Raw genomic sequence first — 19,098 nt, forward strand, 5'->3', positions numbered from 1 at the left:
TGCCTGATATAGAGCATAAAAATATCACTGCTTCTATACCTATCATTGTCCCCTCTCGACCCTCCCCCCCCCGGGCTCAATGTTTCCTGACATCGCCCCCTTCCCACAAGAGGCCATCCCTGCTACCATCCACCCTGGGATTTCTAGTTTCCCTGCATTGACACACTGACTCGTTCAGAAAACAACAATCTTTCCAGATGCCTTCGTCCTTCTTCATTCAAATGCAAGCAGTCTCTAGCATACAGTTCTCTTCTGTCTTCAAACGCCTTCCAAGCATCCGTGTATTCTTCTCACCTTCTTCTTCTCACATATTCTGGCTATTGTGTGATTCGGTATTGCTGCTCTTCTGCTCAGCTCGTCACTATCATGCCTAGGCAGCACATACACACACAATCTTCCCTCTCTGCATTTTCTTTTGCACAACTTTAAGCAAGAATCTCAGATCTCTTGCCACCTTGCCACATTTACACTGCCTCTCAAGTCATTCGTGCCCACCATCACAATCATCTCATCCATCCTTTCACCCCCTCTTAATTGCCATAACCACATTCTCTATTGTTCCTCCAGGCAAATACTCCTCATGCATCCTATCTTGCACACCACGGATCATTGAATCACCATACATTACACCTCTCATCATTCCCTCTCTCCTACTGTTTCCATTCTCTCCTCCTCCATTACTCCCATAACTCTCTCTCTCATTCCCTCTCTTATCCTATTCTCTCCTCTTGTGTTATTCCCATAACTCTCTCTCATTCCCTCTCTTCTACTATTCCCATTCTCTCCTCTTCTATCATTCCATCTCCTCTACTGCTCCTATTCTCTCCTCTTCTATCATTCCATCTCCTCTACTGCTCCTATTCTCTCCTCTTCTAGCATTCCCAAAATGCTCTCCTCTCCTATCTTTCCCAAAACTCTCCCTCTCTCCTACTCTGATTTGCCTTGTATTTATCTCTTCCATTCTCCTCATCTCATCTTTCATACTTCTTATCTCATTCACAAGACATTCCACCTCCTCCTTCAGCCCATCTATCTCCCTCTTCAAGTCAGTCATTCTAATTCGAAATTCACTCTCCCAAACAAAACCATCTCTGAAACTTTCACAGTCACTCACGCCCTCCTCACTATCAACTATTCTTTTCTCATTCATATTTTTTTCTTCATCACCCTGCTTATTTGGAGGCCTGAAGCATCTTGAAAAATTTCCATGTTTGGTCTCAAGATCAGGGTTTCTGGATTATCTAACACTTATCCCAGGTTCACAACCTTTCATTGATGGGATTCATATATATATGTGTGTGTGTGTGTGTGTGTGTAGTCTTTCATGTGTGATTATTCAGCCATTACTGGAGAAGAATTAGACTAGCCTTGGAAATTTTATTTACATGTTCCCCCCCCCTTTTTTTTTTTTTTTTTTTTTAAAGATAGAAAGTGATTGTTTGGCATTTATAGCTTACAGATTTACCACCTTGGGATACTACTGCAATAAGCCAAACCATCAAAAAAAAAAAAAAAAAAAAAAACCATTATTGAAATCTAATAATTAATAAATTTTATCCACCACTGTTAATTGCACTACGGTTCATTTTAGAAGATTCTAACTAGTAGCTACTAGTTGAGAATGCAGTCTTACAGAATAAAATTATTTATCTTGTAATTCCTAATCTGTTTCCTAGAGATATATTCCTGTTTCACATTGGAAGAAATAGCTACTTCACATTTTATATAGCTGCTTGACAGCCTTAAATTTAAAAAATATTAAGTACATGGAGATTTGCAAAAGAGAAAAAAACAACAACAAAAAATAGCATATATTTAATCTCTTGACTATATTTACAATTGTGTAACTCATCTGTAATTCAATGGCCTGTTAATTTTTCCAGCTGCTTACTAGGAATGTGGTTGGTATATATATACTTATATTGGTAGATAAGGTAGAGAGATGGGTATGTTCTTAAACTGTTTTCTGAGTAAAAAAAAAAAAAAGGTGAGTTTCTGGGATTTAAAATTTTCTTACTTTTGAATCATGATCTATTTTCCAGGCAAAATTTCCTGACAAAACCAGTCTGCTATGAAAACAGCCAGTATATTTCATTTGTATTTGAATAAATAACTTTTGTAGTTTATCTTGTATGTAGTATACTTTATGCAGTTTAAATTTTCTTTTTGTAGATGTAAAGTAGAGAATTATAGACTAGTTAGTGTTATAGGTGTTGTAAATATAGTAATTCTTCTGTTCTATGCTTACAAATAGACTCACACCATACCATGCAGACTTTCAAAATCTGCTAATATGAAGTTTCTTAACCATGCACATTGAATAGTTTTTGATGTATAGTTTTTCTTTTCCTTATATAACTAGAAACTTAAAGATGAGCTGTTGCTACATACATATCAGGTCATTATTAAAAACCTGCAACCAAACATCAAATTTATTATTAAGAAAAGAATATTCAAAAATTTTACAGTAAAAAATTAAAGACATTATTATTATTATTATTATTATTATTATTATTATTATTATTATTAAACAAGACCTCATGGAGTCAAAGACTCATCTAGGAGGTCCTTTTATCTCACACACATCTCATCATACCGGGTCTTAAACACATTCAAACTCCTTGCAGACACCACACTCTCAGGCAAGGCATTCCAATCATTCACAACTCTGCACGAAAAAAACCTGCCTCTCACTCCCCTACTCACACCCTCTTTATACAGTTTCCAGGGATGACCTCTGGTTCTCCCCTGATCTCCCACTATTCGCTGTAGAACTTCTCCACCATTGATCCTATAGCAACCCCTTACCAACTTGTAGGTCTCTATCATATCTCCCCTCTTCCTTCTCTCCACTAGTCTCTGCAAATTACATTTTTTCAATCTTTCCTCATACTCGACATTCCAGAGGTCAGAAACTACCTTAGTCAGTCACCTTTGGACCCTTTCCAACATCTCTTCATCCTTCTGAAAACCAGGTGACCAAATCTGGGCACAATAGTCCATGTGTGGCCTAATCAAAGCCTTATACAATGGAACAAGAATCTCCCTACTTCTACACGTCAGTGTCCTCCTCATCATTCCCAGAAGTCTTTGTGTTGTCTTCACAATTTTGGCGATGTGACCCCTAAATTTTAGATCCTTATCCACTATCACTCCCAGATCTCTTATTTCCTCTACTTCCAACAATATATTCTTACCAAGCATAAATTCTGCATCCCATCTTTGTTTTCCAAATTTTAAAACCTTACATTTTGCAACATTGAACTCACATCCCCATTTGCTTGCCCAATCACTCAATTTATTCAAGTCTTCTTGCAAGGCCACAACATCTTCACTACTCTTTATGGTTCGTCCCAACTTTGCATCATCTGCAAACAATTGAATATCTCCATCCAAATCTTCGCCAATATCATTAATATACAAGTTAAATAGTAATGGTCCTAAAACAGATCCCTGAGGCACTCCACTAGTGACTTTCCTTTTCCTGGATATTGCACCCCCATACACAACTTGTTGATACCTATCAGCTAGCCAGTCTCCAATCCAATGCACTAATCTAATATCCAACCCCATCTGCTCTAGTTTGACTGTCAACTTATCATGAGGCACTCTATCAAAAGCTTTTGCGAAATCCAAGTATATTACTGTGTATCCTTCTCCTCTGTCCAAGGAAGCAGTCACTTTATTGTAATAAGTAAGTAGATTACTAAAACACGACCTCCCTTTAGCAAATCCATGCTGTCCATCAAAGATTATACCATTGTTGTCAACCCAACTCTGGATTCTAGTTCTCACAAGCTTCTCCAACAACTTAACCACAACACCCGACACACAGATAGGCCTATAGTTTGATGCTTGAGTTCGATAACGTCCTTTATGAAGTGGCACAATCTTGCCCTCCTTCCACTCTTTAGGGACTTGACCAAGTGCAAGACTTGTATTAAAAAAATATGTCAAGGCAGGTGTCAACTCTCTGGCACATTCCTTCAGAATACGCGGTGATATATTATCAAGTCCCACAGCCTTATTTACATCTAGTTTACTCAACTCCCCAAACACCTCTTGCTCACTTACAGTCAGTCTCTCCTCCCCATCATCAACTGCTCTTAATCTCTCCATGAAGTCACATTCACAAGATTGAAAGATCTTTATGAACTGCTCATTAAGTATCTCCACCACACATTCTGCAACAGCTGTCTTTATACCATTTCCTCCAATCAATGTCATCCTTCCATAATCATTCTTTCTTTTGCTGGCTACATATCGAAAGAACTCCCTAGGATTCTTTTTAGCTTCATTAGCTAACTGCTGTTCATACCTCTCTTTAGCTACTCTCACCAACCAAGTCACTCTCCTTGCCTGGTCTTTGTAGAACTCATGAAATTGGTTACTTCCACTTCTCTTATGCTGCCTCCACAATGCCCTTTTTCTCTGTATTGCATGCTTAATCTCTTTATTCATCCATCTCACACCTAACTTATTTAACCTTCTCACCCGTGGTATACATTTAGACATTGCATCCACTAAATATTTTTTGAAAATCCCCCAAGCTGCATTGATCTCTTTTCCAGCTAACTCCTCATTCCATGCTACACCTGCAAGCTGTCTCCTGAGCTCTTCATAATCACCCCCTTGTAGTTCCACATATACCCTTTTTTCACAGGGGTCCTTGCACTGCTGGCAACCACCCAAGTAATCACCTCATGGTCACTTTCACCAGTTGGTGGATGATTTGATACCTCATTGATAATTACATCCTCCGATGAGATGACCAAATCCAAGACCCTTAATCCTCTTGTGCCCTCTGTTACATACTGTCTGAGGTAGTTATCCCTCAAAAACTCAAGAAACTCATTTTCTTTACTTCCAGTTGCTATCTCTTCATTCCAGTCTATATTGCCATAATTGAAATCACCCATAATGATCACCCTTTTCTTATTTGCTTGCCTTATTTGACTATACATTTCACTATCACCACCATCCACATTACCAGGTCTATAACAACATCCCACCAAGTATTTGATTCTATTCACCTCTATCTCACACCACACTGCCTCAAAACCACTGGCCCCATTTCCCCCTTGCATCTCTACCTTGTATGGACATAACTCTTTCTCTATCATCAATAGCACTCCCCCTCCCTTTTTACCCCTTCTATCCTCACGAAACACATCATACCTTTCCATCTCTATTCCTGTCAGGATGTCATCCTCATCTAACCATGTCTCACTTATTCCGACAATCTCTGGGTGCACAGACGCAATTAGTGCAACCATTTCATCCGCCTTGTTTCTTATACTTCTAGCATTGGTATACAAACACAACAACTCATTTCTGGATCTACAGCTAGTTCCACTGATACCACTCACTCGATGTGATCTCTCCATGCTGGACTGGGGCCATTTCCCTTTCTGCTTCTTCATTTTAGAACCCCTTGCAATTCCATCTGTTTCCTTTTGATCCCTGATCATCCCATTACTTTCCTGCCTACACATTCTCTCACCTCCTCTTGGAGCATCCACCTTTCTCACGCTGTGTATCCCTGTCCACCCTGAGCCTCCCCGTTTCCCTGCTCCTCTTGCACACCCATTCTCTCATTATCTATACTCATACCACTCACTTCCACATTCATTTCCACTCCTTCAATCTCTCCTGTCTTACTCTCCTGCTCTTCCACATCACTCCCCTCTTGATCTGATTCATTCTCTCTATTCACTTCTCTACCTTCCAGCAGCAGTCTCTCCAAGCGACTCACACCATAACCACTCAAATGCAGTCCATTGCTCCCATACAGCTCACTTCGTCCCTCAAACTCATTCCACACATTAACAAACTGTACTCCCATCTCCTCACACATTTCAGCCAGAATATCATTCATAATCCTTGCTCTCCGCCTCATTTCACCACAATCATACCTAGGCAACACACTGACCACCCTTCCTGTCACACTATTCTCCTTTATCTTTCCAAGCAGTCTCCTGACATTCATTTTGACATGCTCTTTGTTCTCTCTCAAATCATTTGTTCCAATTAATACAATTAACTCTTTTGCTCGTTCCCGCCTCATGTTCAATGCCTCAATCACTCTACTCATTTTACCACCTGGAAAACATACCTTGTGCATTTTATCCTCTAGCACACCTTTAATAATGGAGTCGCCATACAACGCCACTCGCTCATCTTTTGTTAACTCTTTCATGCCATCATGATTTATTTTAATAGTTTTGACCTGCATTCTCTTAATTTCATTCCGCATCCATTTCATTTCTTGCTTCATCCAATCCAATTCACCTTCTGAACCTCGCGACACATTCACTCTATCATTAAATCTTTCTAACTTTCTAACTCTCAACCCTCTCTTCTCACTTTCCCTCTCATTCATCCTTCTTTGTTTCCGTACTTTCGGTCCAACATACGTCCAACTTTCACTGTCATTCTTCTCACTTTCACTCTCACATATCTTTCTTTGTTTCCGTACTTTCGGACTAACATGCGTCCAACTTTCGCTATCATTCTTCTCACTTTTACTGTCATTCATCTTTCTTTGGTTCAGTACTTTCGTTCCAACATGCGTCCAACTTTCGCCATCAGTCATTCTTTTTTCGCTATCATTCATTCTTTCGATTTTTTTTACTTGCGGTTTCTGCACCACGCCATTTCTACTTTCATTCGTTCTCTCAATTTCGTTTCTTTCCACCTCACTTTCGTCCCTTTTAACATCCGTTACGGTTGTCAAATCGCTCTTTTTCTTTTTTCCTGATTTTTTAACATTTTTTCGCCTGTCTTTCTCGCCATTCTCTTTCAAACGTGCACTCATGACACAATCGGTACTAGCACTTTCTGTCATCAACTTCATATTCGCATTCATCAATTCCTCGTTCAGGTCACATTTCGCACACACCCTTCTTCCATCCGCACTAAACATCCACAAATCATTTATGTAATCGAAGGAATACATATAACAGACCTCACACTTAACGAACCTACTGAAATCCAAATTAAAATCATGGAATGACAATGCAGCCGCCATTTTTTTTTTCTCTGCAGGTTACTAGGTCTAATATTAACGTTTTCGTATTTAGTTTAAGCAAGAAAAAAAACCCCACACTAATAATATCGGTAGCGTACAACGTTTACAGCCGCTCTTACTTAAACAATTACGCATATATACTTAATTATTCCTAGTAAAACTTATCTGAATCAGGAGCTCTTCAAAGCACGTTCGTAGCACTTGACCCACTAGCGCCCTCTCCCTCAATTCAAATTCAATTCAATCAAACATTATTTAGGATTTTGTAAGATAACCTACATTACTTTTCTACACATGGTGTGAATATCAGGAGGTTGTACCAAGCTCTACTAGAGGGCATAAAAGTTAGTGAATAAGAGAGAAGAAATCTAAGGAGTTTATTTTATTATTTACTATTAAGATTGCACCCTTCGATTGGAAAAGACCTGGGTTCGATTCTCGTCATGATGAGGGAAATCCTTATATGGGCTTTTTCAGTTGAAGGTGAGTTAGCCGATCTCATATGGTTGTAGCAGGATTTTTTCTCCCGGAAACTCTGGTTTTTCATTCAACGTACAGACAAATTGGCCTTCAGGACACATGCAATTTACAGACAAAAAATACTGTTGTTGATAATGGGCGATAGATGACATTGATGGTAGTGGTGTTGTATTTGGAGAATAGAGTAGCAGTGGAGAGGAAGAGATGTATTTAGCAGAGTAGAGTAGTGTGCCCTCCCACGATGAGTCCTTGGACTCCCTGGAGGTGTCACGTAATAATAATAATAATAAAGATTGTGGTATGGAATGGGCTTCAACAATGGGTTATGAAAGCAGTGCATTTATTTAGTGTTCAGAAATATTAGATAGTTGCAGTGGATAGAGAGTATGTAATGGTTGTGTAATTATGACATTACAGTAAAAAAGTAAGAAAATATATAAAAGCAAGATAAATATTATTTCCTATACTCATATTACTAATGCTTTATTAGTAGTGTTAATAGTGTCAAAGCTACCAGAAAAATGCAAAGGTCAAAAATATAAAAACTAAAATTTTAATGTGCATGTAATATCCAATTAATATACATACTTTTTTTTTTTAATTACAGAATCTGGTACAGTAGTCATCTGTGATAGTGGAGCCAGTTTAGAATTCTTGTCAATATTAAAAGAAAGTATTTTAAAAAAATTTGCAGGGGTAATAATAATTTTAACAAATAGAAATTAAAATATTAAATTTGATTTTAGTTTGTTTTGTGATGCTTTCCATCGTCAACTTATATTTATTATATTTGGTTTACATTTTAGATTTTACTGACTTTTTTTTTTTTAGAAATGCTAGTATATTTTTATAACGATAACATTCAAAATATCAATTTTTTTTTTTTTTCATTTTTATTTTCTGACCACTCCATATACAGGGTGTCCCAAAATTCACGCAAGAAGTTATTTTGATAGAAAACACAGGTTTTTAATTAAATATTGTAATTTCTTATTGATTCATAAAGTATACAGTATAGGGTTATGCATGGAATAGCATATCGGGTAAATGGCGTCCACGGCTTTGCTAGCACATACGCACTCTTTTGTCAAAATTTTCCATGACCGTTTTGCATAAATGTGGCTGAATTTCGTTGATACAGTGCTCAATTTCTTCTTTCAAGGTGTGGGTGGTTGTGGGCTTGTTGGCATAAACCTTAGACTTCAAAAAACCCCAAAGAAAAAAGTCCAACGGCGTTAAGTCACATGATCTGGGCGGCCAATTCTGATCACCAAAACGGGAAATTACATGACCAGGAAATGACTCATGCAGTAATTGAATTATTTCTCGGACTGTATGGCATGTGGCACCGTCCTGTTGAAACCACATGTCGTCCACATCCATATCTTGCAATTTAGGCACAAAAAATTGGATTATCATGTCGCGATAGCGAGCACCATTAACTGTTATTGCCTTACCAGCCGCATTTTCGAAGAAGAATGGACCGATGATTCCTCCAGCCCAAAATCCACACCAAACGAGTGATTGTTGAGAAACAAATGCATCCACATGTGTCCATTTGTTTCTCAACAATCACTCGTGGATTTTCTGAACCCCAAATGCGACAATTTTGTCGATTAATGAAGCCATCAAGATGAAAATGAGCCTCATCGCTGAAGATGATTTTGTTCGAAAAATAAGCATCCACTTGTTGTTGTTGTTCCATAATCCATTCAACGAACTCTCTTCGCTGTGTGTGGTCAGTAGGCTTCAGTTCTTGAGTCAATGGAACTTTGTAAGCATAAAGTTGCAAATCTTTCATGAGAATACGCTGTAGAGAACTTCTCGAAATGCCCAATTCAAGACCACAGTGCCGAATTGATGTTCCTGGACTCTCAGCAACACTCTCATGAACTGCTTCGATGTTTTCTGTTGAACGACTTGTTGAAGGACGGCCAGAGTGTATAAGATCACTAATTGATCCAGTTTCCTTGAATTTTTTAATTAATCTTTTCGCAGTTGATGAAGTTAAATCACTATTCCAACCATATTTTGTACAAAAATTGCGAACTGTATCTGCCAAACCTTCATTATTTTTAAAATATTGCTCAACAATGAAAATGCGTTGTTCTTTCATGTAGCGCTCCATTTTTAATAACCCTGAACTGTCAGCTGTCACGCTGTCTTTTTTTTTCTCGTTTGCAACACTTTACCGCACAAATGCCGCTAAATTTAAATCTTGCGTGAATTTTGGGACACCCTTTACATATAGCAGTATCGCTCCATTTATTCTGTGCATGGACAGAGTGACTGCAGACCTGCAACCACCTTATCCATGGATCCTACTGTATGCTGACAATGTCCTGCTGGCCCATAAGACCAGAGCAGAACTTGAATTACTGGTCAACCAGTGGAAAACACAATTTGATGACTTCGATTTGCAACTTAACCTGACAAAAACTAAATATTTAGAATGTGGCACCCAAACAGATGACACAATTCTAGTCAATGGCACTGAACTACTAAGACATCCCATGTGACATCTGATAGTAGTACCCTCCCAGATGCCAGAGCATGGATCAATGCTGCCTGGTGCCAAGTCACTGGAGTTCTGTGTGACAAGAAAATACCCCCTGTATCTCAAATCCAAGACCTATTGCACAGTCATCTGACCAGTTGCACTTTATGCAGTGTTACAGTGCTGGCCTGTAACAAAACAGCATGGGCAGGCACTACATGTCATGGAGATGCAGATGCTCCGATGGACACTGGGATATACACAACTAGACCATGTTACAAACGATGACATCCGGAAAATTCTTGATGTTGCCCCAATCCCAGAGAAGATGAGCGAAGCATGCATACAATGGTATGGGCATGTTGCCAGGGCCGACAAGGAATCTGTTGTAGGACGAACCCTTATACTTAGCCCAAGTAACCGATGACATAAAGGATACCTGATAAAGTGATGGATGGACAGCATAAAAGAAGACATGCAGGCAATGGGTGTCTACCCTACTGATGCTGCAAACTGAATGAAATGGTGGGTCAAATGCAAAATTGCAGACCCTGCACCAAGCTAGACATAATAATAGGAAGAAGAAGAAGTAGTAGTATCACTCCATTTAAACCAATGCTTATAGTATACTTGGTTGACAAAGAGTGATTTTTGTTATCATTATAACAAATTCTGTTCTTGGACCACTGCTGTTTAATTTGTTCATTAATAATATAGGGAAGGATCTAAGAGGAACAGTTCATTTGTTCGCTGATGATGCAAAGTTGGGTAGGGTAATAGTGAATGCAGAAGATGTCAAAATCTTGCAGGATGACTTGGATAGATTGGAGTTCTGGGCTAAGGAGAATGGATGTCAATTTAATGTGACAAAATGTAAGGTTATGCATTTTGGGATGAAAAGATTAGCAGCATTATACATTGGTGGAACTGTACTCCAGAAGATTGATGAGGCCAGGGACTTGGGCATATTGGTGGATAGGGAAATGAAGTTTAGAGGGCACATTGCAAAAGTGGCTAAATCAGCTCATCAACTCACTTAGTTGTTGAAAAATACTTTGAAGAGCAGAGACAAGCAAGTTATTGTACCTCTGTACTGAGCCTTGATAAGACCTCATCTCGACTACTGTGCCTAGATTTGGTCACCTAGGTTTCTTCTTGATGGGGAGGAGGTGGAGAGGATCCTAAGGCAAGTGACCAAGATGATAGTAGGTATATGGAATGAACCTTATGAGAACAGGTTGAAGATTTGTGGGTTGCAGAAATTGGTTGATAGGTGAAAAGGGGAGATATGATTGAGACATTCAAATTGCTGAAGGGTTTCTATAGGATTAATTCAGAGGATATTTTTGAGATCAGGACTGGTGGTGGGAGAACTAGGGGACACCTATGAAAGCTGGGCAAGATTGTGGTTAGCAAGGGTGTTAGAGCTGGGTTCTTTACTTTTAGGGTGGTAAATGAGTGGAATAAGCTGCCAGAGTCTGTTGTGGGTGCTATGATGGTGAATGAGTTCAAGGCAAGGTATGATAGATACTGTGAGAATGTCGTATAGTTGTGTGGACATGATGTTTAGGGCCTCCCTTGATGATTTAATAATTTATCATTATTATTACAGGCAACTCCAGGGATAAATAATAAATTATTAAACTAGGAATCTCACTGGAGTCCAAAGACTTATTGGTTGTCTACACTAATGGTTATTCACACAATACTTATATACATCTCTTTAAACTTGTTGACTGTTCACAACCTAAGCTATTCACAGCCACCTCTGACAAATGATTCCTCACTCTTCAAGCAAAAAAAATGTAGTCTTCCTAAATCTCGCCATTATTATAAATATAATAATCACCATTATAAATAACATTATTCCACAAGTTCCATGTGTGACCTTCCAGTTCTCTTCATCTTATCATATACTGAAAAATTTCTTCTGTTTCTACCCCATAAAATCTCTTTAGTTATGTGTTTCTATCATATCTTTTCTCCTTATGAATCAAATTTTCATCACCATCAAACTCCTAATGTGAGTACCTTCTGTTGTCCTTTTCCATATGTAATTTGTCACCTTTGCTAAAAATTATGCCTAAATAGGTTTCGCATTCAGGATGTGGCTCATGTTTTCAGTGTTCTTGCTTATTTTCATAGTTTTTTTTCTGTTTATTGCTGATTTTAGTGCCAAATTTGTTAGTATAGTTACTCAGTTTTTTATGATGCTCCAACCATGAAAAGTGGTAAACATATAGTATATTGGCACCATGGGTTAGCTAAGGAATTTTTTTTCTATTTTTATTAATTTATATGTATAATATATATATATATTGTAATTTTATTTATTTCTTACATAATTTGTAAGCCCTTCTTTAGAGACCAAACATGGAAATTTTTTAATCTACTTCAGGCCTCCAATAAGTGGATCAGTGGTATGGTACCAGTCATTAAAATTCATATCCCACCGAATAACCTAGTTTTTCATAATTAATGATACTGTAGAATTGTATAATATTTATTTAAGATCTGCATCATGTGCATAAAGTAAAGAGCTGAAATTAACATTTCTAGTTTTGATATCAAGCAAAATACCACCTTCCTTCATGGTATAATCTATATTAATGATGAATAATGGAGATGACATGCATCTATGTCTCACATCTAATTTTGCAACAAGTCATCCTCTTGTACCTCCTTCATTTTAATTGCTGACTTCCTTCTCATATATAAACTACTATTATTATATGGATAACTCCACGAAGTCTGTAGACTCATCAAGGGAGGTCCTAAACAGTATGCCAAACACTATCCATTATTCATACAATATCTATCATACTTCATTTTGAACTCATTTCAAGTCATGGCACCCACAAGACTCTTGCAACCTATTTCACTCATTCACTGTTCTCCAAGCAAAAAATCTTATCCCCACATCTTTGCTGACCAGACCTGTTATGAAAACCTTCCTCTGTATAACTCCCATAAAAACCTTTCATTAATTTGTGCATCTCAATCACATTGTCCGTTTTTCTGCCTTACAACCATTTCTGTAGCTCACAAATCTTTAATCTATCTTCATAAGGTACATTCCATAGACCTGCCACCATTTAGTCACTCACCTCTAGATCCTCTCCATTTCCTCATTTCCCGAAACCCAGGTGTCAGATCTGTGCACGATATTTAAGATGGGAGTGTCTTATTAAGGCCTTATAAAGAGGTATAATAACTTGCTTATCTCTGTTTGTCAGAGTATTCTTCAGTAACCAAGTAATCTCATAAGCTGTTTTAGCTTCTTTTGCAATATGCCTTCTGAACTTCAACATCCTATCCACCAACACCCACAAATCCTTGGCTTCATCATTTTCTTGGAGTACAGTTCCATTAATATGGTACACAGCTGGTAATCTTTTCACCCCAAAAGCTCTCCTTTGACCATGCTGCTTGTTTATTAAAATCATCCTCCAAGATGTTAAAATCTTTGTTGACTTATTCTACCCAGTTTTGCATCACTGACAAACAACTGAATATTTTACCTTAGATAATTTCCTATATCATTAATGTACAAATTAAACAGTAGTGGCCCAAGTACAGAGTACTGGCATGCCACTACTCACAAGCCCTCTACTGAACTCTGTTCCTGAATAAACTACTCTCTGATATCTCTCCATCATCCACCCTCTTATCCACATCATTATACACCCATTACCTTTATCCAATTAGTTGTCACTATATTATACTATCTACCTATTCCTGGATTGTTCTCTTAACAAACTTCTCCAATTCCTTGACCTCCACTCCTGAGATGCTGATTGGTTAATAATTTGCTACCTCAATCTTCGAGCCTCCTTTATGCATTGGAACTATTTTTCCCTTTTCCCACTCCCTTGGGACCAACCCAAAGCTGAGACTTTACCAATGTGGTTGAAGGCACTGCCAGTTCCTTAGAACCTTCTCATAATATTTGAGTGTATACCATCTAATCCTATAGTTGTATTCACATTTAATATCCTGTGCACCTCCAGTTCATCTGTCTCTCTTTCTGCATAAGCCCTTGTCTCTCTTGTTGCTGTAATATCTCCACCTAGATGATATATCCATGCAAAGTAATCACTTGGTAATTCAACTATTTGGCTACTTCAATTACCTCCCTACCATTGCCATTCATCAAAATTATTCTTTCATAATATACCAGCTCGAGTTTTATGAGAAGGTGCTAGGGAATAGAAGGTGCTAGGGAATAGACTTTGACTACATTGTTTATTTTAAGTCTCAATTCAGGGTGGAAAGAGGAGAAAATAATTCCATGGCATAAAGAAGTCTCTAAGGCTGAAGTAGCAAATTACTGACCAATCAGTATCCTAGGAGTCATGGTCAAGGTTTCTCCTCCATCTATATGATGGAGGAGAAACATGATTTTGTGAAGGCTAGGTCATGCTTCAACAACTTACTTTTTATCATACAGTGACAGAAAGATAATGCGTTTGCATTGATACTGCTGGACTTTTAACAGGATACTGCATGGAATTTTAATCAATAAATTGCAGCACATGGGGATGGATATAAAGTTGGTGATGTAACCAAGAGGGTGGTTGATGGAGAGATATCAGACTATTCAGGAGTAGAGTTCAGTAGAGGGCCTGTGATTGGCATGTTGTAGGGCTCTGTTGTGGGGGTGACTGCTTTTTTCTTCTTCTTCTTCTTCTTTCCCAGATCCCATCAGGAACATTTGGGGTCTGTAAATGCTTGCCATTGGTTCTTTATCCTTGCTATTGGTCTTAGTTCAGCAAAACTCTTCTTCTTCTCACATTCCATTAAAGTCGACTTCCATATATTTTTAGGATGGCCAGGTTTTCTCTTTCTTTCTTGATTCCATTCCAGGGCTGCATAACAGATTTCTTTATGACACTTTCCTAAGTGTATGTCCAATCCATCTAAATTTTCGTTTCCTGATTTCAAGGTTGACTTTTTGCTGATTTGTTCTTTTCCAGAGGTCTTTATTAGTAATAACTTGTGGCCACCAAATTTGAAGTATGCTCTGCAGACATTGGTTTATGAATGTCTCTAACAGCTTTTTTTTTGTATTTCCTTTGAAACCAACCACACTTTGTATCTATATAAAATAACTAATTTAATACATGCATTAAATATTTTTATTTTTGTATCTGTGTGAATATTTCTCATTTTCCATATTATGCTGAGTTTAGCATATGTACTTCTTGCTTTCTGAATCCTTACATCAACATCTCTAGTTGCTCCTCCATCTGCAGATAAAACAGGAGGGGGGCATGATTCTAATTATGTAGATGACTTGAATCCAGTTAGTATTGAGACCTATGATTGTAATACCAGAAACAACTTTTCATATGACAGTGAGTTTGAAGCCATCTGGTGTTGTAGTGGGGTGTTGGTACAAACCTGGTGGATTGGTTGTTAGTAATGAAGAAATACATCACCAAATAAAGACAATAGCCATGGAAAGATTAATCATAATGGCAGATTTTATTTATCCAAATTGATTGGTAGCAATTAAATCTCATGAAAAGAATGAAACTGAATTTATTGGGCTATTGCAAGACAACTTCCTCAAGCAGCATGTGACAAAAGGAACTTCAGGTCAAAGAGTGTTAGATTTGATTATAGTGTCAGAGAATGTTTCATTTAAAGATGTAATTATTCTGCCTCCAGTTGGCGACAGTGATCATGCGGTACTCACTTGGGAAGTGGCTAAGTTTATGAATGTTCCATTCAGAAAAGGTTACATGCTGAACTACAAAGCAGGAAAATTATGACCAACTAAGGAGTATACTGGGTTCAGCACAATGATGGCTGGATGAGAAGAATATTGATAGTGCATGGGAAGCATTTAAAAAATACTTAAACAATGCGATATCAGAATGTGTCCCAAGAGTTCAAAGAATAAATAGGGTAGGAGTCAAATGGATGTGTAATCTTATCAAGCAAGAGATTCGTAAGAAAATATGTCAGTTATGAAAATTATAAGCAGCAGGCCAGAAGAGTCACAAGTGTTGTACGGAAAGCTTAGTCTGAGTATGAAAAGTAACTGGCTCTGCAAGCAAAAGACAACTCCAAAGAATTCTATTGATATATGCTGCAAGTAAAAGAAAGAATAACTCTACTGAATGCAGATGGTATGAGGGTGAGAGATGCAGAAGAGGTTGTTCAACTAATGAGTGCCCATTTTGCTGAAAGCTATTACCTGGTGTATGCAACATTAAACTCACTGCTATCTCTTCACTGGATGAAGAAACTCAGATGTATGAGGAGATATTAGAGCTATTGAACAAACTAAATAAGAATTCATCAATAGGGACTGATGGGATATCAGCATAGGTGCTAAAAGAGTGTTTAGCTGAAATCAGTGGTGCACTCAGGATTTAATCTTGGAGGGAGAAGGGCACGAGCACTCATGATTTAATCTTGGCCGGGGGGGGGGGTGAGTTGGGTAGATGATTTGAGAATACACACTATGCATTGCATACGATCTATGACTGAGCATCTGCAGTGATCGCCAATACATGATACCCGTGATCTCTGGCCTGGCTCGAGCAAACAAAGTATCGCCCGAGCACTACTTCGTTCGCCTTGCGTTCACAACGGCCATGATTCCCGAGAGCCAGATTGTATTCCCACCTTATGTGACCGTTAATTCATAAGTAGTATAGAAATAGAATACACGACACAACATAAATTAAAAAAAAAAAAGAATTTTAATTAGAAAAAGATTTTTGGAAAATTTTCTAGAGGGGGGACAGGGCCCCTTGTCCCCCCTCCCTGGGTGCGCCAATGGCTGAACTGGTTATATAATTTGAGTCTCAAAACAAGAAAGATTTTGCAAGATGGAAAGATGTATGGTAATCCCATTGCACATGGGTGATGCAAAGACCGATGTATTCAACTATTGAGAAATCAGTATCTCAGGAGTGGTGAAGATTTTGGAAAAGTTGGTATTCAGAAATGGGCTGACAGAGAATCTCTACTTTCAATGAACAGCATTGGTTTATTAAGGGATTGTCATGTTTTAGCAACTTACTCGCATTCTATAATACTGTTACCATTCAGCTAGACAAGTGGAATGGCTATACCATAATACTTTTGGATTTTGCTAAGGTTTTCAACAGAATATAGCATGAATTGGAAAATTGGAATTGAATTATAAAATATTAGCATGGATAAAAGGATGGCTGACAGACAGACAGATATCAAAAATTGGTATATGGAGGATGTGAGTCTGCAAGATTTAAGGTAACCATTTGTGTACCACGAGGCTCAGTCCTTGGTCCACTGTTATTCAATTTTTACATTATTATTATTATTATTATTATTATTCGTGACACCTCCAAGGAGTCCGAAGATTCATTGCGGGAGGACACCTACTATACAACTGTCTCCACCACTACACCGAACTTCTACTACCAATCATCTCCATCAACGCCATCTACTGCCCACCACCATCACAACTAGTATTTTTTGTCTGTAAATTGCATGTGTTCTGAAGGGCTGATTTGTCTGCATGTGAGATGAAAAACCCGAGTTTCTGGGAGAAAAAAACCCTGCTACTTCCGTATGAGATTGGCTAACTCACTTTTGATTGAAAAAGTCCACATAAAGATTCCTCCCATCGTGATGAGAATCGAACTTAGGCCTATTTCAATTGAAGGTGCAATGTATCGTCGTTCTTCCGATTGTGCTATGGAGGCGCTTAATTACATTAATGACATTGGGAAGGATTTGACAGCCAACATACAGCCATTTGCTGATGATGCAAAGATAGGTAGAGTAATCAGGAATGTGGCTGATATGCAGTACTTGCAGAATGATTTGAATATGCTGGAATTGTGAGCATAAGAAAATGGATGTTAGTTCATTGTCAGATAATATAAAGTCGTGCACTTTGGCATGATTAGATATCCAATGTTGTATTTGGATATCTAATCATGCCAAATTTGGATATTTAGTTATACTAGAAGGAACTGATCAGCCTTGGGATCTTGGAGCGTTAGTAGATAGAAAGTTGAAGTTCAGGGACCATGTAGCAAAGATTGCAAATACAACTCAAAAGATAATTGCAATGCTGAAATGAACTTTGACATGTAAAGGTTGTCATTTTCCCCTCTTTACAAGGCTTTGATAAGATCTTGCTTGGACTATTGTGCACAGGTCTGGGCTCCTGGTTTCCATTATGATTCTGATGCAGGGGAGAGAGTGCAAAGGAGAGTGTTTAAAATGATAGCAGGATTGTGGAGTACTGAAAATGAAGATAGATTGAGAATTTATAGACTGCAGACACTAGCAAACAGGAGAAAGAGAGGCGATATGATTGAGACTTACAATAGTCATACAGAATTTCAGTTGATGGGATTTTTCATTTTATGGAGGGTGAGGAAAGGATGAGAGCATACTTAGAAGCTGAGAATGAATACTGTCAAGAAGGGTGAGATCGAGATTTTTCTCTCATAGAGTGGCACGTGGTTGGAATGGATTGTCATTGGATGTTGTGTGTGCAAGCAGTGTGAATAAATTCAAGAAGAAGTATAATAGCTCGTGTGTGTAGTACGTGGCTTCCCTTGATGAGTCCCTGACTCTCTGGTGGTCTCTGTTGTTGATGATAATATATAAAATTTGAAACAGTTTCAATTTTTCCATTTTCAATTGTACTTTGTGCCTTGATGTTCACATCGATTCTCACTTCTTTCATTTTATTTGCATTTATTTTCAAAGCAACTTTCAGTGATGCTTCTTGGGGTGTGGTAGTTTATTTTGCATATCTGCATGTCTGTGAGCAATTAGATATACATCATCTGCCTAGTCTAGATCACCCAAAGTTTTATTTATTTTCCATGATATTCTTTGGGCATGTTTCATTGCCGTCTGTTCTATTACATGATCTAGCACCAGTAAATAATAAGGAAGATAGCAGACATCCTTATTATTAAGTATGTCTACTGTCTCCCTTATTATTTATACTGGTGCTAGGTAATAAGGGAGAATAATATCCATCATGCAGCACCTGCATTGGAATTGTTATATCCTTCCTGTATGAGGTTTACTATCTTCTGTGGTATTTATTCCTTTGTTTTGAAGT

General features: G+C 38.0%; 1 protein-coding gene across 5 annotated transcripts in view; it reads left to right on the top strand.

Annotated features, from left to right (window-relative positions):
- The window catches only part of LOC150093161 (D-ribitol-5-phosphate cytidylyltransferase-like), a 132,050-nt gene that overhangs the window by 78,347 nt on the left and 34,605 nt on the right, over window positions 1–19,098 (top strand). For all 5 annotated transcript variants that reach the window (XM_090413867.1, XM_090413865.1, XM_090413869.1 and 2 more), the window contains one exon: window positions 8,118–8,206. In XM_090413867.1, coding sequence (XP_090269993.1) covers window positions 8,118–8,206 — 89 coding nt within the window. The remainder of the gene's footprint in view (window positions 1–8,117; window positions 8,207–19,098) is intronic.

The sequence above is a fragment of the Typopeltis vanoorti genome, chromosome 24 (genome assembly GCF_054136105.1).
Source record: "Typopeltis vanoorti isolate ZY-2024b chromosome 24, IOZ_Tvanoo_1.0, whole genome shotgun sequence".
NCBI classification, from domain to species: Eukaryota; Metazoa; Arthropoda; class Arachnida; order Uropygi; family Thelyphonidae; genus Typopeltis; species Typopeltis vanoorti.